At 39.9% G+C, this 20,729-nt stretch overlaps 4 protein-coding genes and 2 long non-coding RNA genes across 9 annotated transcripts; 2 read left to right on the forward strand and 4 right to left on the reverse strand.

Annotated features, from left to right (window-relative positions):
• Window positions 1-572: 572 nt before the first annotated feature.
• On the reverse strand, window positions 573-1,887 carry LOC112280238 (putative hydrolase YNR064C). The gene is made up of 2 exons (XM_024515491.3): window positions 1,454-1,887; window positions 573-1,333 (listed from the first exon to the last, which is right to left on the reverse strand). Exons 1-2 carry the CDS (start codon window positions 1,885-1,887, stop codon window positions 898-900), a joined length of 870 nt encoding a protein of 289 aa, XP_024371259.1. The 3' UTR covers window positions 573-897.
• A 906-nt stretch (window positions 1,888-2,793) lies between these two features.
• On the forward strand, window positions 2,794-5,580 carry LOC112280237 (hydroxycinnamoyltransferase). Its single transcript, XM_090248456.1, has 5 exons — window positions 2,794-3,246; window positions 3,566-3,708; window positions 3,940-4,497; window positions 4,655-4,745; window positions 4,937-5,580. The coding sequence occupies exons 1-5, from the start codon at window positions 2,794-2,796 to the stop codon at window positions 5,147-5,149; spliced, it is 1,458 nt and encodes a 485-aa protein (XP_090104582.1). The 3' UTR covers window positions 5,150-5,580.
• LOC141045264 (uncharacterized) lies at window positions 3,110-5,604 on the reverse strand. 2 transcript variants are annotated; one of them, XR_012217274.1, is made up of 2 exons: window positions 5,464-5,604; window positions 3,110-4,703 (listed from the first exon to the last, which is right to left on the reverse strand). It is a non-coding gene; the product is annotated as an uncharacterized LOC141045264 (long non-coding RNA). The 2 variants fall into 2 exon arrangements; XR_016501939.1 differs by lacking the exon at window positions 5,464-5,604 and adding an exon at window positions 5,226-5,363.
• A 2,108-nt stretch (window positions 5,605-7,712) lies between these two features.
• On the reverse strand, window positions 7,713-10,189 carry LOC112280325 (glycylpeptide N-tetradecanoyltransferase 1). 2 transcript variants are annotated; one of them, XM_090248457.1, is made up of 2 exons: window positions 10,054-10,189; window positions 7,713-9,781 (listed from the first exon to the last, which is right to left on the reverse strand). In XM_090248457.1, exon 2 carries the CDS (start codon window positions 9,651-9,653, stop codon window positions 8,343-8,345), a length of 1,311 nt encoding a protein of 436 aa, XP_090104583.1. In that variant the 5' UTR covers window positions 9,654-9,781; window positions 10,054-10,189; the 3' UTR covers window positions 7,713-8,342. The 2 variants fall into 2 exon arrangements, with proteins under 2 accessions (XP_090104583.1, XP_024371461.1); XM_024515693.3 differs by having other exon boundaries at window positions 9,941-10,086.
• Window positions 10,190-10,194: 5 nt separating this feature from the next.
• On the forward strand, window positions 10,195-11,942 carry LOC141045263 (uncharacterized). Its single transcript, XR_016501940.1, has 3 exons — window positions 10,195-10,323; window positions 10,945-11,031; window positions 11,273-11,942. It is a non-coding gene; the product is annotated as an uncharacterized LOC141045263 (long non-coding RNA).
• A 671-nt stretch (window positions 11,943-12,613) lies between these two features.
• LOC112279456 (uncharacterized) lies at window positions 12,614-15,484 on the reverse strand. Of its 2 annotated transcripts, none has more exons than XM_024513913.3 (7): window positions 15,216-15,484; window positions 14,988-15,062; window positions 14,552-14,676; window positions 14,008-14,264; window positions 13,537-13,679; window positions 13,219-13,332; window positions 12,614-13,001 (listed from the first exon to the last, which is right to left on the reverse strand). In XM_024513913.3, the coding sequence occupies exons 1-7, from the start codon at window positions 15,300-15,302 to the stop codon at window positions 12,939-12,941; spliced, it is 864 nt and encodes a 287-aa protein (XP_024369681.1). In that variant the 5' UTR covers window positions 15,303-15,484; the 3' UTR covers window positions 12,614-12,938. The 2 variants fall into 2 exon arrangements, with proteins under 2 accessions (XP_024369681.1, XP_024369679.1); XM_024513911.3 differs by having other exon boundaries at window positions 13,537-13,748.
• Between the last annotated feature and the right edge of the window lie 5,245 nt (window positions 15,485-20,729).

Raw genomic sequence — 20,729 nt, forward strand, 5'->3', positions numbered from 1 at the left:
GAACAAGAAAAGAAAGTGAAGACATGGACAAAGACAAATCTCTCTCTCACTCTCTCTCTATTAATTCAACAAAGTAGCAGACCAAATATAAAGTTTGGATTTATTTGCTAAAATGTAAAGTTTTGGAGTTAGAAGGACAAAGCTACTTTCTTATTGTTAATGCATTTTTTTAACTTGTAGTATCAAACATGTAATTGTAGTTTATTAATTTTGTGTTCATTTGTATTCAGCTTTACTTAAAGAAAGAATAATTTTCTACATCCATTGTTCTGTATGTAATAAAGGGGAATTAGATTTTTTTTTTTTTTTACTATGTTGCACTTTAACAACCTTACATTTTTCTTGGGTTCAAAGGGGGTAAGAAACATGAAAGAAGTTCATTTGTTTAGTTTAATTTAAATAGAAATTGGAAGTAGAAAAGGAGATGAAAAGCATGTAGTTCGACATAATCATTGTTTTTCAGTCCTGGTAAAGGTTTGTTGATTTTTTTGAGAATATCTTCAGGAAAGTCGAGCATGCTGAAACTCAGTCTAACATTGTAATCTTCACTATATGAATAGCACACTGTCCACTCACATGAACGGCGGTGCACAGCTGGCAAGATTGAGAAGCCAACTCATGTGCAAACCCCTTTTGTATTACAAATAGAAAATTCGAATTTAATAAAATATCTCTACTAATGGTTGATCACAACACAAAATTACAAAACTTTCATCATCAACTCACTCGCAATGATAGGAGCTTAACTTGCAACATCAGTCATACTATGAGCAACACAAACTGCCCAGGACCTACATAACTAACGTATGAATATGCCCGAAACGAACTTAATAACTTGTATTACGATCCATATATCCTCACCTCCCCAACACGGGGTTCAGCATGTTTCACTCACTACTACTTATCGGTAACTGCCTTGACGAAGCGAACCATGTGGGCAGCTACTTCCTCAAGGTGGTCTTCCAGAACAAAATGCCCACTATCCAGCAACACAAGCTCCGCATGCGGCAGATCTCTCAGATACGCCTTCGCTCCCTCCACCCCAAAAATTGGATCGTTCTGGCCCCACACAATGAGAGCTGGAAACTGGTGCTTCCGGAATGTGGTGTGGAAGCCCGGGTAGCGCGGAAGGTTGCTTTGGTAGTCGTAGAAGAGATCGAGTTGGATCTGATCATGTCCTGATTGCTGCAGGAAGAACATGTCGTTCACCCAGTTGTCCGGCGAGATTTTGCTCACATCTTTCATGCCCGTGACGTACTGCCATTGCGTCGCCTCCAAAGTGAGAAACTCTCGCAAGGGTGCCTCTGTTTCTGGAGTTCTGTTCTTCCACATCCTGTACTTGTCCAAAACGACCAGAGAACAAAAGAGGATAAGTCACGTTAGAACAACAATCATGTGAGCAGACATATCCTACAGTATTAAAAGATGAGTTTTACATGGCTGTGGCACTGACTTGCGAAGGGGAACCCAGAAGGGGGTAAGCCCTTCCTCATACGCGTTTCCGTTCTGCACAACCAAACCGAGGATGCGCTCGGGATGAGACTCCATGAGACGCAATCCCGTCGGAGCGCCGTAGTCCATGATGTACACGAAGAAACGGGTGATTCGCAGATGCTGGATCAATTCTTCCACCGTGTTGGCCAGGTGATCGAATGAGTAGGTGAAGTTTGTTGCAGGGGGCGACTCGGTGAAGCCGAACCCAGGCAGATCGGGGGCCACGACGTGCATCTCAGAAGCCAGCAGCGGGATCAGGCGTCGGAACATGTGCGACGACGTGGGAAACCCGTGGAGTAGCACCATGGTAGGTTTGCTTGGGTCGCCGGCTTCTCTGTAGAAAACTTTGAGCTCCGAGAGCTGGACATGCCGGTGCTGAACTTCGACCGGCATTGATTGATTTAACAGATCCTCTGTTCCTCACGAATTTGTACCTGCAAAAGAGCGCACAATGTGTTCGTCACGAAATCTGCGCACATGCCCTCTTCATCTTCCTACCGCTCAGCTCATGTTCTCAAAAAATTGTATTTCATTCTGTTATCAATTTCAAGTCTACCGCACCCTCTAGAAGCGCACAAAGACAGCAGAATTCAATACGAAACCATGCGCCATGACCATTACCTAGTGCAAGATCTCTCAGCAATTGAAAACATGTTCAAGTTATACAATTTGGAGACTCAGTGTTAAATGGTCAGAATGAGGAATCACGAGTGCCATCGTGATGAGTGGAGAGGAAACTACGTCATCTGCTTCGGGGATACCCTTTTCGATCCTATCTTGGTGCTATGCCCAGCATCCAAGAAGCGTCACTCGATTATCTCACAACAACGAGGTCCGTATGTCTCGGATTCAGTTCTCCTGTTCACCGACGGTGATTCTGAAGCGCTTTGCCCGAAACTTACCTAAACCCCTAAACCTGCTCATACGTCATGCTACAATGCTGAGGAAAAGCGGTAATTAAACAAGTTCGGGTCAAGCCAACACGGAGAATATCTAATGAATTATCCGTCATGTGACGTCATCACTGGACAAAAGTGGACGCCATTGACGAAAAGCCTTAATCATCCAAAGTGGAATCTTTCAGTGGTTCGTGCCAATGATTCTCTCCGAAGGAAATCATCAAACTTGGATGAAGTCACTCAGAGGCAACTGAGGGGCGTGAAAGACCAATCGCGGTCGTGATGTTGGATATAATGTAATTGATGTGCATGAGATTGCTTGGATGATTGTTGATGGTGCAGCGTCACTACAGAATTGTATTCTCGGGTTCAGCTGCACTTTAGTTGTTAGTTAGTCAGGATGGGATCGTGGAAATCACCAACCATCAAATCCTCGCACACTGTGTTGATATGTCCTGCATCGCCCACTGCGCCAGATGAGCGGCATCTCGCGCTTACCAATCTGGATCGTAATGAGACGCGGATTTTCACGCCCGCGATTCTGTTGTATGCGGCACCGGCGAATTTGGACTTGCAGACGGTAGTTGCGAGCTTGAAAGAGTCGTTGCGGAAGACTTTGGTGGAGTACTATCCCTTCGCTGGGCGTTTCACCAAGGGGGAAGATGGATTGGAAGAGGTGCTGTGCAATGACGCGGGAGCATTTTTCACGGAGGCGGTTGTGGAGGAGACTTTGGAAGAGATTGGGGGCTTCGAAGGTTGTGTAATGCTGTCGGGTATGGAGGCCGCAGGTCTGAGGAGCATGGGATTTCATTCTCTGGACGAGTATGAAGAGATTCCTCCTCTTGTCATCCAGGTGAGCTACTCTTCTTCCATTCTTTGTTATCGTAAACCCTAGTCTCCAAGCCCTAAGCACACAGCAATCGAAGCACATTTCTGAATGAAAGACTTTGGGTCTCTACATTTGTTGCCGGTTGCCTCAGCAGCTTGTATTCAATGCAATCTTGTAGATGCGCCGTGGAACAAGACCTTGCTTTTAGAATTCATGAAAAAGATACGATTTTATTCTGTCTCACAATCCTAGAACAGTCTGTCTTGTGAGTAGGGACGGAAATTGGTGGTTGATAGCACTTAAACTTCGAGGATTATGAATCTTTGATGTGTGGTTGGATCAGGTCACATCTTTCAAGTGCCAGTCGATAGCGTTGGCGGTGAATTGGTATCATATGGTTTGTGATGGTTTCGCGGGCATGACTTTCTTGAAGGCGTGGTCTGAATTGGCAAGAGGGCTACCCATCACCTCTCTTCCTGACCATCGGTGAGGTTTTTGGGTTTGAATCCTCACCTTTACCAGAATCATGTGTAGCTAGAATTGTTGAACAGTGGGCTCAGTTCAGGACCAATTTTGTTGTTCAGGTCAGTACTTGTGTCCCCTCTCCTGTTGATACCGTTGGACAAAAATCACATTTGCAAGCGCCGTCTCAACAGTTTATCTTCCCTGTACTCGAATATGAAATTCTAAAGTTCCCAATCCTGCGTTCAAATTCAGACGCCATTTGCTGGCAGCTCGAGTACCACCGCAGCCGCTCGGCGAAGTTCCTACTGGATTTGAGTTGCTGTCTGCGAAGCCTGAGGAGCAAGAGTCCGTGGCAGATTCTGAAGTAGATGAAAAAAAGCCCTGCAAGAAAGTGGAGTTTATACTCTCCGAAAAAGATATAAAGCAACTTAAGAAACAAGCTTCAGGCGCATTTACCTCTGGCGAGTGCATTTCAGCTCATCTGTGGAAGCTCGTCACCAAAGCCAGAGGATTGAGCAGGGAAGACACCACCACCATTTTCACCGTTGTCGATGCAAGAAAGAGGATAAAAGATTTTCCTTTGAACTACTTCGGTAACTGCGTTTTTGCTAGGAGATCGGACTGTACAGTGGGGGATGTCTTGGACAGGCCTCTGGGTCATCTTGCTCAGCTTATCCATGATTCTGTGTCTGGCGTTACGGATGAGTATGTGAGGTCGGTTGTGGATTATATTGAGGTCACAGGAGCTTCAAACCTTGCGTGGTCTCGACAGAGGATCACTACACACAATCTGCAGCCAACGTTTTGGAGGTTTTTCCCAATTTATGAGCTAGATTTTGGGTTCGGGGTACCAACGTATGGAGGTAGAAATAGTCCCATTGAAGGATCTACAGGCTTTGCTGGAGTGATTCCCACTCCTACCACTTCCAGAGATGGGTCTGTTCTGATAAATGTGTTTCTCTTCCAGGAGGCGGCAGATAATCTTGCAGCAACGCTGGGAGTACAGTGTTCATTTGCTGCACAAGCACATGGATAATCAACATTTGAAGTTTAGCATTGTAACGTATCTTTCTCGATTTCTAATTGTAATGGAACATTGATAATGGAGTTACGGTGGTGTAGAGCTATTTTGAGTTAGCTTTTTTGGCAAATCTTTCCATTAACATCTCTGTCCACTCCACAATGGTTCCTGACTCCATAACTGCAGTATCATCACCATCATAACCAACAGTTTCCTGTGTGTCGACAGCTGATACGACTTCTGTGGCATCGTCATTTCCATTACGCATGTTACACCAGAAATTCAATACATATGTTCTTTTCAAGTATCTATCGCTGTTGTATCAGTCTGTGCTTCAAGCCAAGATCACGGCAACAGGCCAGCCTAAGTAACGCAGATTCTCAGGGACTTTCACAAACAAGTACACGAAACCTACGACACAAGTACTTCAAAATGAACTAGCAATTTTGCTAAGATTGCAAACATTATTATATCAAGAATAATTGACAGGCGAATATGACAATTTTCGAATATTTACAAATCTTCTATAGAGGAATGACTTTTGTTGGTCTCCTTGAACATGAGAAGAGGTCTTTTAGTCTTTCGTTTTAGATGCCCTAGAGCCTGTTAGCACCTTGAAGAGCTGTGTGAGCACCTTAAGAAACGGGTCTGCATGGTCACTGTCTGGTTTTTATTCAACCAGTCCAAAATATGCTCATTCACCATCAATCTATCAGTTCCTCGAAGGGCAAGAGCAGAGATGAAAGGTGCAGTACCACTGGCATCTTGCACGAGGCAAAGCGACGTTTCGTTCCTATCCCCAATCTGGAATGTCACCTCTCGTAGAACTGTATCTTATACACTTAATATTTAGACATTCTCGAATATTGTAGAATCCAAGACTAACTGGAAGCTCGGCAGAGTCATGGAGTTGTCGCAGCTTCCGTGGTAGAATCATGCTCTCATACTGTAAACTTGCCTTGGATTTTCGGGAATTGTGAAGCAATTCTTGGCACGAGATTCACCACTGAAGTAGCGAAGAGTCTGCATCTCTGACCAGAGGACTTTCAGGTTGCTCCCGATTTTTCCAGTTGACACGAAAGCATTATGTGGAGACCATATTATGGAATAATTATCTGTGTTCTGATCTTCAGCGCCACATTCGAGGTAGAAAAAGTCTACCAATTTGAAACAAGACAAGCGTGGATACCTTAGAAGACTTCACGGCAGAAGGAAGAAATTGCAGCGGGGAATCGAAAAATATATCACACCAACAAATGGGCCAAGAAACAATGCCACCAAAACATTCCTCTCTTTAGAGCAAAGTAGCATGCATGTTCTGCTCGAGTTGCGGACAGTTATTTTCGCTGAGGACATGATAGGGAAAGCACCCGTTCATGGCTACAAGGGAGGAATGCTGCCATGATACTCTTCAAAGTCCATTCAATTGCAACTTGTTTAGGAGTACGTGGTCCCTAAATTGCGTGGGAGTTACCACACCCCCTCTCAGGATGTGGTAATTGCTTTTCATCCTCACACATGAAACAGAGAGTCCTTCAGAGTGCTTGAGCATTGGCAACCATGGGCTTCAAGTATTTTTGTGAACTGTGTGTATTCGTATCTTTGCTCATCTAGCAACAACTTGTCAGATGGACTTGCAACATCTTCTCTATGAAGAGGAGACATTCACCATCCGTCATCGTCGGGCCAAGAGTCACAATAGACTTCTATGATTTCATGCATTGATCCTCCAACCGCATATAGGATTTAGGGACCTTTGTTATAAAAAGCATTTATTTTTTGAAATTGTTAAAAACCATTATAAGTCATTTAATTTTACATCATTGCTATCAAAAAATATTAAATATATTATAGAAGTATTAGGTTCTTCATGCACATAGCATTAAATTATATGCATTGTAATTGTAGTAAAATAATTATCTATTCTTTTTTAAGTGTGTCATTGGTTTACATGTACTTGTGATTTAAAGTACAACATAGTATTGTATTTGCATTTTACAATACAAACAATTTACGTGGTTGTTTATTTAGTTAAAATCTATAAATATTAATTTGAGATTTTTTAATAAGTTAGAGACATCTTTTTTTTAGGAAACCAACAAAATTCTGTAATGTTTACAAATTAAAAATAAAATAAAATCCTGTTGACTTTATGGTAGGTTGCAAATTTTATTAATAATCCAATTGGTAGAACTTTGTATTTAGTTTTTATTCAAGACGCTTTGGAATTACTAAATTTTTATAATTTGTAATTTCGTATTAGGTAAAAATCATAAAAATAATCATCTGAAGGACTTTAAAATAAAAATAAATAAATGTAAACAATGTAAGGTAGAGCTTTTTATAAATAAACATAATGATTTCAAATATCAAATAAGTCTGTTTTTTTTCTTGGTTTAAAGAAAGACAATAGAATTGTAGCTATTAAACATGGATGTTTGGCAAAAATATAATTTACGATTTTTTTTAAAAAAAGTATCATTTTGCAGTTCTTATTTTAAAATGGTATACAAATAACAAAGTATAACTATTGTACATAAATTTCTGATGTAAACTTTTTTATCAATTTTCAAATTGTTTGTTTTGGATTTACTTCAAGACTTTAATTTAATTCTCTTATCCATCGTGGGTGTACTTGTCCATGTTTGGTTGTGTTTGGTTGTGATGAATAATTTCATACAAATCATTTTAGATTCTATGGAATCATATTTTCACCTGCATTCCAAAAACGTGAGTCATCATTCTTTTGTATTTCGTTCAAGAGCCAGAGAAAAAGAAAAAGAAAGTCAGATATTGAAGTTTCACTCATTCTCAAATAGGCAATAGTAATGAAGAGTGAAAAACACACAATTTCAGTAAGTTTTAAAGAATGAAGATGAGATACGAAAAAATTATACCTCCGACGTGACACTTGAACGAACATGGTCATTTAAGGGATTTGAGCGCTTAGTGGAGCATGGAATAACTACGAATTCTAAGTTTGGAACACTTCTTAAGCCGTCAATACTAGTTAGTAACACACAAGTTGATTACAGCAAGGCTGCCAGTAAGAACTGGGGCTGCAGTGATAGCATATTTGTAAAGTTCGCATAAATCTGAGGAAAGAGTCCAAGCATGAATCTCTTAGTTGATCGTATACGCACTACCAATTCTAACATAATCCCCAATGTTTTAGCATCCAACAAGCCGTTGATCCACAATGTTATCAAAACTACATACCACTGTCCTGGTCAGGTGCACTAGCTCGGAAAACTTTTAGACGCAGACAAGCAAATTCGGCCGTCTAAAATATGCCGCCACTCAAGCCTGAGGCTAGATTCGCATTTCACAACAGTAGACACGGACGGCAATACCAGAAGGCGACCTGCTTTTAAACTATCTGAGATGTATGATATCCATGCTCTATCAGACGCCCTAATACTTCTAATCTCTCACTCTAAGACTAGCATGTGCAATAAGGAACCTCCATCACTGACAACACATTAAATGAAAACAACAAAATACTCAAACCATTGTGTAGTCTACATTTCTTGGCTACCAGATCAGGATTAAGTGCTAGGTGAACCAACGTTAATAAATCAAGGATAGGGTTGACGGTATCGGCAGCAACTGAAACGATATCTGCATAGGACAACTACAGAAGCACTAGCCCCATCTCAGTAGGTTTCAGCGGTGCTCGAAGTCGGTAGTTGTAAAGGTAATAATGTAGCTGACCATCACCAGGCCCAAATTTCAACTCCTTCAGAAATGTCTCGTTGTGCATGACATCTAGTGCATTGAACACGTCGTAATCCCTCTGCTTGGCCATGACAAGGACGTCGTTCATGAGTTGTAGAAGCGGAATCGACGTAGCCACATTGTAGTAGGAGTATGCTGCCTTCAGCAACGAATAATTCTGATTTCCAATAATAGTGGACGGAAGTGCGTAAAAACTACCAAAATCTGTGATTTCATGAGTCTCTGAATTCTCCACAACAAAGCTATTGATGACGTTGTCGATGGGAAGGAGCAGATATTCAACATCGTCCTCGGAAAAATGTGGAGCGACCTGGAACTGCGCAAGATAGGTCTGCAAAAGCTTCGTCACTGCCACAACATCCCTTCGTTCCATAGGTCTGAATCCTGGAGTAGTTGCCTCCTCAGGTAATCGATAGAGTTTAATAGTCCGACTCATCGTCATGCGAGGTGCCAACCTCGAGAACCCCACTTCAATTAGTTTCTTGGGATTCAAAGGCCTGTGCCAGTACTGGCAAGTGGCAATAGGAGTAGGAAGAACCACACCCGCCGTGTATGCTGCCTGCCACATATTCTCCAAGTGAACCCGCCTCGTGACCTCTTTAATCAATACAGGGGCAAGCCGTTTTGATCTGAGTTTCTTGTGCACACATAAGAAGTTGATTTCCGCCATTGGCACGACCGTTTCATGCGAACGAATCCTTGCAGGAATTCCCGTGATGAAAGCAACAAGTTTCTTTGAGCTCTTAGCACGAACGCCTATATGCCAACTCGGAAAGTAGCCTGGAGGAGTGAGCGCCCACCGCAAAAATGCGACCGAGTAGTCAAACCGAAACATGTTATCATCGTCCTCTACGTAGTTATTAGTCAATAGGGTATAAACCTCCTTTATAGTCTGTTCGTCTTTGAGATCGCACGTGGACCATTCGTATGTGCTAGGAAGGTTATAGGGCTCCTGGCGGACCTCGGAGACAGGTTGCGCAGGTTCAATCGGACCCTCGCCCAAACCATCCTGGTAATTGCCGACGGGCTGGGTCTCCCAAAACAAATGCCGCCTCTCATTCTCTAACGCTGCACCTTTCTGAAAATTACTTGTCACAGTTTCCACACTGGCAGGACGACCCATCGCCATGAGGCTGCCATCCTTGGACGAAACAGAGGGTTCGTTCGAACTCTCTGCATTCGCAGTCTTGTTGCCGGAACCCACCATACTCGGTCAGCCGCAATCAGAGGGGATCTGCGCACTCAATCAGCTCGTGGAGTCCCGTGGCTTCGCTATTGATGATGCAACGATGCTACCAGTGGGGAATCAAGCATGACGCAAGCGGAAGAAAACACCTAAAAACAACAAAAAAATCCCAGACATTAGACGAGAAGAGAACACCACGAGATATGATGACCTAACTCAGGAGTTGAGCGAGAAAGAAGGGATTTTTAGGGTTGCAAAACGGAGAGGAGAGGGAATGCGAGGAAGAAATGTGGAGGAAGGTGACTTACATGGCAGCAGTAGTGCAGGTAGAGGGGAATGAAGAAAGAGGGGCATGGGGAGAGGAGGAAACAGGGCGAAGAGGCAGATGAAATGCAAGAGGTGCATGTGAAACGAGAAGCACCTCAGAACGCTCCAGAAACGAGATACGGACAAATGTACATATACGAAGAGCAGCAGCAGCGGAAGGGGAGGGGCACTCAGCAAGCAAGCTCAACAGCAGCCGTGGCAGGGATGGAGGGGGGGGGGGGCTATGAGCTGCTCAGTTGGGACCGAGCGACGACGACGACGACGAAGACCCCGCTCCTGGTCGTCCCCTCACTCTCAAGGGAAGTGCGTGCAGCTAAGTGAGCTCTGCTGCTACCACTCTCACTGGGTGCGGGTGGGGGTGAAGGTGGGGGACTCAGCCCTAAACCTAGTCCATACATACACTTCCTCTTTTATTCACTTCTCTGTTGATACTGTTACTAAAACCTTTTTCTTTTTGCCTTCTGCTAATCATTTTTCAACTATCAATCGTCTTTTTCTAAAGCAAAGATGTGCCATTGTCTCAGCCAATTCTCAACCGTTAATGAGGTGTTAAAACGAAGAACCGGGGAAAGTTTGTGATATAATCCATTGAATTAGAGGCAAAATTATATAAATATAATATAACATAAATAAAACACTGTTTATATATATATATATATATATATATATAAATAGATGCTGTATTTCTGATTCTTTTGTTACGGATTATGAATCTCACAATACCAAAAACTTTACAATATTTATGACATTAAATGCCATAAAGAAAAAAATTCTGTACACTAATATTTACATATTGTACAATTCAAAATCATGACTGGCAGGAAAATCATGGATGCATATATATATATATGTAAATATACAAATACAGGGAGATATATCAATTTTAAATTTTAATAAAAACATAATGACTATTATTGTAAAATGTTTACAATAAAAGTATGTTTACTAATTCAAATTACTGAAAAAAAGAATTTGCATTTTTCAGATTTTAAAAATTTGTGATTTTTAAGTCAGTACGCACTGCTTAAATTGAAACAAGCTATCATAAGCTCAACATCAAAAGAAAACACAGGTAAATAGAATCTGTATCCCAATAGCATAAAATTAAACATGAATTGTCAAGCCCTCTTTGACAATCTCATTTATGTTCATTATATGTGCTAGAGTGATGCACATTGCTTTTGCTTTATGTTTTGTTTTGCAATGAAGTTCACAAGATATTACATATTTTATTCATTTGGAATAACCAAGATGATATCATCAAAAACGCTACAGAGCTAATTTTGCCACCTCATACAACTCTACATGCACAGAGCATTAAGAACAAACATCAAACGCAAATAGCATCACCGCACACAAGTCCAACTTTAATCAAAGCAAAAAATGAACCATTGTAAGCTTGGTTGCGGGACAAGATTGCAACTGTGTTCAGTGCATCACAGATGGTCTGGAGGAGAACGAGGAGCCGCAAGGGATGAACGAGGCACACAGAAAGCATTGGATTCTAATAGCGCTAGGAGGATGCGGAGAGACAGCAATCAATATCAACCCAGTAGAGCTCCGAAGTTTTTTCATAGTAGTGTAATCAAGAATCTGCATTCTAAACCAATGCATAACTTATTGAATTTGTCATTTGTATTCATCCATGTTTGTCACTCTTCTGTAGTTTCTTCTATCAATTCACTGTTTCATCGCATGTTATTCTTAAACTTCACAGTTGCTAAAATACAATCTTGTTAATCACTTAGACACATTCATTACTTTTGGTTAAGTTTATTGTTTTTGTTGGTGAAAACACGCTTTACTAAGTAATGTCTAACTTCCAATAAGGAGAAGACTAAACTAAATACATGACAACTATGAGAGAGACGAACACCTAGTGGTATTTAGATTATTAGAAAGATCAACAACAATTCTTAATTTGAAGAGGCACAAGATCTAAGTTTCTTACATCTAAGATCTAGCCATACTTACATAAAGTCACTACAGTCATAGGCCAAGGAACACTGTTAATGTCTTGGTTTTTCAATGCCAAACATAACTAAAGGCTTGCTTAGTTTTTACGTCTACTTAATAGAAAGAGCACTATCACTTCCTTTCGAGGCCTTAAGTAGACAATATAGTCTAAGCACTGAGTTATGGAAAAAGATACATCATTGATTGCAATAGTGATCTAAGTATAGGCCTATTCTAGTTGTGATCTTGAAACCTACCTTCAAAATGGTCAAAACAATCCGAATACTGGTTACAGAAGGCTCGTCTAGATATTGGTGACCTAACCCATTTAAAAGCTATCCATTAAATATCTTGTAAAGGAAATGAACTGTAATACAGTATCACAAAGTAAATGAAGTGAAAGAAGACTAGGCATGGAGAACTACATATATTAACTTCATGTGGAAAATGCTCAAGAAAATGTACTTGGACGCCTAATTTTAGGATGTAATCGATCTCACAGAATATAGTTCTGAAAACCATTTCAAGATCACGTTTACATTTAGACGCGTTAACATACAACTTGAACCACTCTTAGTCCCCTTGTGTGGAAGGACTCGTTTGGGTCCCAGTAATATACCAAATCATTCACAAACGGAACCGTATAAATTCTTAGTCCATAAATGCATTCTTGTGTAATGGGACCGTAGCCTACAAAATGTACGAATGAAGGAATTAGGACCAGTACAAGGACTGAATACCATCATATTCCTCTTAAATTATAGCACCAATTCCAAAAATGTGATTTCTCATAGAATGTTTTTACCTGGTTCCGTATGACAATTACTTTCAGGTGTAGAAAAAAAGAGCTTGTACCATCCTGATATAAATCCTCAAAAAAGAAAACTAACCAAAACCCTCCCGCCTCCAGCACACCTACAACGCTCTAATGCCATCAAGGAATAACAAGGAATAACTGCATACTTCGGATAACTAGCATCCAAAGTCCGGTTGATTGAAGCCAGAGCCTTTCAACAGTATCCACTACAATTCTTTTACCAGAGTAACCCATTTTCCATTCACCTCAAATTTGGAGGAGGCACTCAACTGCACCAAGTATAACCAGACGCATAATTAAAGTTAAATTCCAATAGCAAGAGGCATCAAGTTGTTCAAAAAAAAAGAAGTGCTTCAGCAGGAGGACCAAGTAAATGCAATCTAACTCGGAAAAGCTGACTATAATAGCATGCTCAACAAGAGACAGATAGCAAGAATATAACGAGGAGCAGACGAATACGAAAGTAGACAATAACAAGAAAAGTACCGTTGTAATCAGCTGTTTTTCTAGCGCCTTCTTGTCCGATTCCTCTGCTACCGATGTATCCGATGGTAGGAGCTCTTTCATCAACTCCTTTATTTTCATACGTTTATCTGAAACCTGCAGATTCAACGAATAGTTCTTAACACCACGGTCACACGTGATACTGGGAAGTTATTAAAGCGCACTCGGAGGCAGTCAGATCCTAACATGTGAGGATCCAATTCGAGCTGCAACATAAGACACATTGAGATGCTCGAACTGTTTTCAGTTCCTACAAAAAAAACAAGAACAAAAAGCGATGGTTTCCAAGGGCACATTTACCTTCAAAAGGGCTTTGGTTGCAAGCTTTTTCCATTTGATAGGTTTGCCATTGCGGACTGTACCTGCAGCAGAATCCTTAACCTCTGACTTGTTCCCATCACCATTCTTGATACTTGCATCTTCCTTCACCACGGCATCCACGACTACATCACCATTCCCATCCTTCTTTTTTAGTATAGCTACTTCCTTTTCTCTTTCATTAACGACAAGAACTGTGCGTTGCATAGAAATCACAACACTACTGCATCAGAAACAATAAGTTGAAGAAACAAACACGTGACTGCTTAGTGAACAAGGTTAAGAATTTAAAGATTTAGGAAATTTTCAGCGGCATGATGATACTTGCTTAAATACTGGACTTATTACTCCTCACGTTTGCAATTTCTGATTTTCTCACAACACTTCCAGCCACACACCAGATCGGCCAAGTGATTCAAACCTACCCGTAACTTACGGTTATAACATAATTACCTTTTCTTCGCTTCTTAGGATTCTGCTCCTTCCCTTCGGCACTAGGTAACAAATTACCATTTACAACTGGTTTAAAATCATTTGTTTCCGATGCTGCTTTGGATACAGAGCCATTTGATTGCGAATTTGGTGTAGTACAGTCCTGCTCAGTTTCTGCCTTGATCTTTGCTTGTGCAGCCTTAGCCTTAGCGCGGTGCTTTTTCCCCTGAGAGTGCCCCTCTAATGTCTCGTAGCTTGTGGCATTAACTTTACATAAACTACATTCACATGTAGAAGCAAAAACTAGCTAATTAGAAAATCTCATGTCAGCTAACTTCCACAAAAAGAAATCTAAGAAACGCAAATAGGCACGTACGAGCCTTTTATCTGGACCGATTCCAACTAACTAAAAACAAATTGAATGAACACTTACAACTAAATTTGAAAACTTGAAGAGGCAAGACGTTTCCAATCGACAACTTTGTGAGTCTTAAATTCTCAATATTAACAGCAGCGGCTGAAAGAAAAGCAGTGAAATTCAGGAAGTAAAAAGAGAGATTTAAACCTGCAGTTCCAAGGAGGACTAGTGGACAATCCGATGCTTAGGTCCACTTCGCCAGCTTTGACCGCTTGTGAACTTTTGGGTTTTTGAGCAGAACCATTACTACCATCTTTCGGTCCATACTTCTCCTGCAGTTATCCGCACTCAATACCTTGCTAAAAACGTATGTGACTCAGGACATCTCCTTTCCAGTCCTTTACAACAACCTAGTAGAGCGAACTGGTGGAAGATCTTTCAGATGAACATGTTTGGTGTAAGACTTTACTTGTTGAGATCCCACCACAATTTGGTCGGAAGGGACTGAAATCCAAAAGAGCAAAGGTATAGAGGAAGCTATCAATGCAGCAGCTCTGATGCTACTTGCGCAATCCACAATAGCAGTTTACATTATTATTTTTAAATAAATTGAAATAGAAAGCAAGTGCAACTAGATTCTTACAGTTTCCGTAACGCAAGAGGTATGCACTTGGACGCTTTGCTGGTCGAAGACAACCCCACAGTCGATACAAGATAACTACGAGCAGAACAAAATATACGCAGGTGAGAACAAATTCCATGAAGAAATCAAATGCGATTGCAGATGTTGCGCTACAATCTCATAAATTATGAGAGGGCATTGAAAAGAAGTCCCGGGCTGCATGAGGGAGGAAGGAAGAAAGAGAAGCACCTTCCGAGCAGCACAGCCACGGAAGTGACCTTGAAGCTTGGGCTTCTTCAGGTTCTCACCGCAACTCTCACACTGAAACCAAACCATGATCCAATTCGGGTCAAGTTCGGTGAAAGGAGTGACCGGGGGAGTGAGACACAGAGATAGAAGCAGAAGAAGAGGAAGGACGAGAGGTGAAGGCGGGAGAGGAGAGGAGAGGAGAAGAGGGATCACCTGATGCAAATCCACTCTCCTTCTCCGCCGACACCGCAGCAGCAGTAGCAGCAAGAAATGCACTAGTGTTCCTTCCTCTGCCTCGCCTGCTTCCCAGCCTAATTTTGGGGTACGGGGATAGGTCATTGATCGTCCATTAGGGTTTAAGGATTTCGGAAGGGTCCTATGCCCTTGTTCCCCTGCTAGTAATAGAACATGGGATCGTTCGTTCCCCGCAGGAGAGCACAGAAAGAGCCCCAGCGAGTGTGATAATCATCCTCTTATTATCATCCACACTCACTATCATCCATTATCTGTCATCCGTCCATTTATCGTCCATCTTCTTATTATCATCCATCTCCTTATTATTCTGCAAAACTGCTCAAGTTAGCATCATTGATGCTTCAAAATTGAGCTACCAATCTTAGTTTTTCAAATACTTATGACATATAATTTACCTTTTTGTGATGAAGTCTTGTAGCCTTTCTAGCTTTCAATTTTTAATATCCAAATAATACAAAATTAGTATATATATATATATATATATATATATATAATTATTGTTAAGATGTACATGTGTCGTAAAGTGCAATTACAATTTATACAATAAATATTTTCATTTTAAAATTACACATAATGTATAGTTTTCTTTTTTCTTTCTTAAATTGGTAATTATCATAGCTTTGAACCTATGGCAATTTGAGTGCAATTATGTTTGAATAGCTCTTAAATTACAATGATGTCAAGAATAAGGCCGTGTCATTGTTTCCCATGTTTTTTTTATTATGAGTCTGCTTACTTTTGTGATTTATTCTATAATATTTTATTTTGGTTATGTCTTTTAAAATTCTATAAATTAAAGAGAAGAATAAGATAACTAAGTATTAATTAAAAATTATAGTAAAAAATCCATTTTTTTTATATTTACCAAGAAAATCGAATTGGATGATACACACATATATATATATATATATTTAAATCATCTTAAAACTTAAACCATCATATAAGTATTTTTTCTTAAATTTTTCATATTCTAGAAATATCAAAACTGAAATTTTGAAAAGTTATTATTATTATTATTGTAATATTTTGAAAATAATACAATCTTAGTTATAAACCATAAACTTCATGTATTTTTATCAAAACACACAAGTTGTGTCAATTTGCTGAGGTTAATGATGCCAATTGAGAATTTGTTCTAAGTAAATAAAACTGCAGTTCTTAATTTAAAGAAATTAAATGTTGTGAAGTAAAATATAGGTAAAATTAAAACATTCACAATTATCATTTCAACATATAGATTTATATTTATATACTACTTCTTATATCATTATTGTTTACCACTAATATTATTTGGCACACACTAATATTTATTTATATTTGTATGTTGTGTATGTTGTATAATTAGGTAAGTAGAGTAAGAAAAATTAATAGTAAACTTGAAAAAAATAATTTTTACATATATTTGTGCTAAAGACATACATATTTATCTTGATAATTATCTATATAATAAGAATAGGTAGAAGTAAGTCAAAGGAGATAAATATGATAGTATCTTGAAGAAAGCTTCTTAGAAGCTTCATAGACACTGTTTTGCCTTTATACATGTTTATAAGTGATTGGTAGGTTGAAAACTTGGCCAATAAGAAGGCCACATGTCGACATGTTTGACTACTTGTAATACAAGTTGGACATATGGCGCACACCTAGGAAACTTGCCTTACAAATTAGACATGTGTCCTACAAGTTGGATGCGTATTAGAGGTCCTATAGCATGTTGTCACATATTTCTTAGTTAAGTAGTATATATAGAGGTAAAAGTGAGGCCTTCTTCACTCTTATCAACTCCTTTCTTGCTTTTAGTCTAGTTTCAAGAGTCTTATGTTTTCTAGCCTTTTGCAATAGCCATTCTATTTCTTCTTTGAATATACATACTTTCTCCTATTTTGTCATTTTTTTTTTACACAGATTCTACAAGTTTATCCATCTTCTTCCAGTTTGTGTCTTTGCCAATTTGATCTTTCAAATATGGTCAATAGGTTTAAAATATGGTTTATGAAATCAACAAAATATGACTATTACAATAAGAAAAATCATTTTTAATCATAATAAAAGTATTAGGTATAGAATTGGAGCATTTTCATGATTCTAATCCTTTAATTTTTTTACGGTTTTTTTTTTTTAAAAAAAAACATTATTGCATTAAACTTAATGTCACGGACACAGAAATACAGACTCGAGATCTAACAAGAAGTTCAAGAAGAATTGGCAAGAACTAGATTAATCAGATGAATACAAGAACAACACCAGAGAGGTGAGCTAGAGCTCCAAGAGATGTGTTGTCGAGACTGAAGAACTCTTCAGCCTCGATTCCAATATATACTCCTATTTAGGAAGCTTCTCAAGCAACTTCTACCAACTAGGAAGCTTCTAGAAGGTTTCAGAGACTTGCTTCTAGAAGATTCTAGAAACTTGTCTCTAAAAGGTTCTAAGGACTATGTTCCTAACATCTTCTACCAACTAAGAAGCTTCTAGAAGGTTCCAGGGACTTGCTTCTAGAAGGTTCTAAAAACTTGTCTCTAGAAGGTTCTAAGGACTATGTCCCTAACAGTACCCCCTCCTTTAACTTTGAGGTCTCTGAGAAACAATATTGTTGTTAATCAGTACCAATTCAAGAAAATGAAGATCTGTTGCATAACGTCTGCTATGAACTCCAACTATTGTTCATGAGGCAAGTGGTTCATTGGCCCTTGAAGTCAATGGTAGTGGCCCACTCGTTTGACTTCTGATCAAGCATGAACTTTCGTGTCATCATTATGAAATTGTCTTGCAAAAATATCTTCTAGCTGACCATCGTAAGTAGGCTCGAACTCAAATACAATCACCAGTGATCGGTTACTCGGTATCCTCTGTCGTTGTCGTGGTGTAGGCAGTTCTTCGTCTCGGGGTCGCCTTTGTGAGCTAGTTGGTTGAGATAATCTAACTGGCATAGTATCTATCTCTTGGCTATCCATATCAGAAGACCAAACTATGGCTACTGAAAAAATTCTACTTTATCTTGGAAAAAATAACTATATCAACTGCAAATTTTGGTGGTGCTCTCCCCCTTTCTTATATTCTTGGGTGAGCAAGCTTTAGAAGAAAGCTATCGTCGAACCGACTTAGGTTTATGAGGATGTTGTTGATGAAACTCATGTACCTTTTGCCACACATTGGCGAGATTTTCAGCTGGCTCCCACGTTCGCTCATTAATATCGTAGCCGCACCAATGAACAAGATACTCCAACTTGCCCCACCTTCGCTGTGAATTCAGCACCTTTACAACCTCGTATTCCTCGTAGTTCTCAATCTCAATATCAGGTGGCAGACATTACACTCTTCCAAGAAAAGACGACTCTCGATAAGGCTCCAACAGATAAACATGAAAGACTGGATGTACCTTTATAGAAGCCGGTAATTCCAAACGGTACGCCACTGGATTGATTTGCTTTTGGATGATAAATGGTCCCAATCTTCGATAGTCCAACTTATTACATGGTCGCTTGGTCTTGATATTCCGTCGAAAAAGCCATGCTTTATCTCCAATTTTGAAAGTAGGTTCTTGATTTCGAAATCTATTTACAGACGCCTTATAGGATTCTTCAGTGGATTGTAATTGAAGCTTCAACGTATTTTGAAGCTCTGATAGTTGTTTTGTAAGTCCTTCAGCTGCTGGATTGTTATTTGTTGACGGACTCAATAAATCAAGCTTTGGATGATACCCATAGTTGGAAAAGAATGGTGTGTATTGAATCGACGCATGGAGGGTGTTTTTATATGCAAACTCAGCTAGCGGCAGATATGTGGTCCAATCGTCTTGCTGATAGTTGATGCTACATCGTAAGTATTGTTCCAAGTCTTGGTTCACCCGTTCCGTTTGGCCATCAGTTTGAGGATGAAAAGTCGAAGAAAGATTAATATCCACCTTCAGTATCTCAAAGAGAGATCTCCAAAACTTTGATACGAACTGGGTTCCTCGATCTGATACAATATCATCTGGTAGTCCATGATATTGATACACATTAACGAGAAAGAGCCTTGCTATGACTTCACTAGATGATATCTTCTTGCAAGGGACAAAGTGTGCCATCTTTGTAAGCCGATCTACCATGACAAAGATGCTGTCAAATGAGTTCGATGATGGCAGGTCCGTGATGAAGTCCATAGAAACTGAAGACCATGGTCGACGTGGAATCGGCAATGGCTGTAGGAGTCCATAAGGGCGATGCCGAGGATTCTTGAATCTTGAATAGATGTCGCAGGAGAGGACAAAATCTTTCACATCCTTCCACATTTGGAGCCACCAAAAATATTGAGAAATAAGCTCCAAGGTCTTGTTGAATCTAAAATGTCCCACAGCTAGAAAATCGTGGCGAGATTGAAGAACTCGGAGTCGTGCTAGTCCTTTTGGGATATACAACCACTCCTCAAAGTATAAAAGATCTCCTTCCACCTTGAACTTGTCGTCATTGGCACGTTATTTGATATCAATGGCTACTGAATCTTCAATGGTCGCAGCACGTATATGATTCAGGAAGTCAACATCAATTGGCACAATAGTAGCGCAAAGCCGAAATTACTCTAGCTTCAATAATGTCGCACATTGTTGATCAAACGCTGCTTCTCGAGCCTTTAGTATAAGATATGATCTCCTCGATAAGGCATCAGAAAGTCCTTGCTGCATTCCAAGTTGATAAGTGATAAGAAAATTGAACCTAGATAGCAACATACTCCATCGAGCTTGATGTCAATTTAGAACTCGAGTCGACATGAAATACTCCAAATTCTTGTGATCTGTGTATACGGTCACTGGGTGTGCAGCTCCTTGAAGAAAGTGACGCCATTCTTGGAAAGAATCTATTATAACAAGAAGTTCCTTATCATGGATCTCATAATTGATTTCAGTAGCAGAGAACTTTCGAGAATAGAATGCAACCGGATGGAGCTTCTTGTCTTCTCTCATTTGTGAAAGTACAACTTCCAAAGCAAAATCCGAAGCATCAGTTTCTAAATAAAAGGCCTTTGTAAAGTCTGGATGTACCAAGATTGGAGCCATAGTAAATGCGATCTTCAGATCTTGAAACGCCTTCTCTAGTAGAGGTCCCCATTCCAACTTATCCTTGTAAGTCTCTAACCATCTTTGGAACCTCCCAGGACACGATTACTTCCACCTTCTTGGGGTCCATCTTCAAGCCTTCAGTAGTCACAACGAACTCCAAAAACTCCATCTCTATTTGGTGAAATAAACACTTCTCCAACTTGGCCTATAGTCCTTGCTCGCAT

The sequence above is a fragment of the Physcomitrium patens genome, chromosome 3 (genome assembly GCF_059467195.1).
Source record: "Physcomitrium patens ecotype Gransden chromosome 3, ASM5946719v1, whole genome shotgun sequence".
Taxonomy (NCBI): Eukaryota; Viridiplantae; Streptophyta; class Bryopsida; order Funariales; family Funariaceae; genus Physcomitrium; species Physcomitrium patens.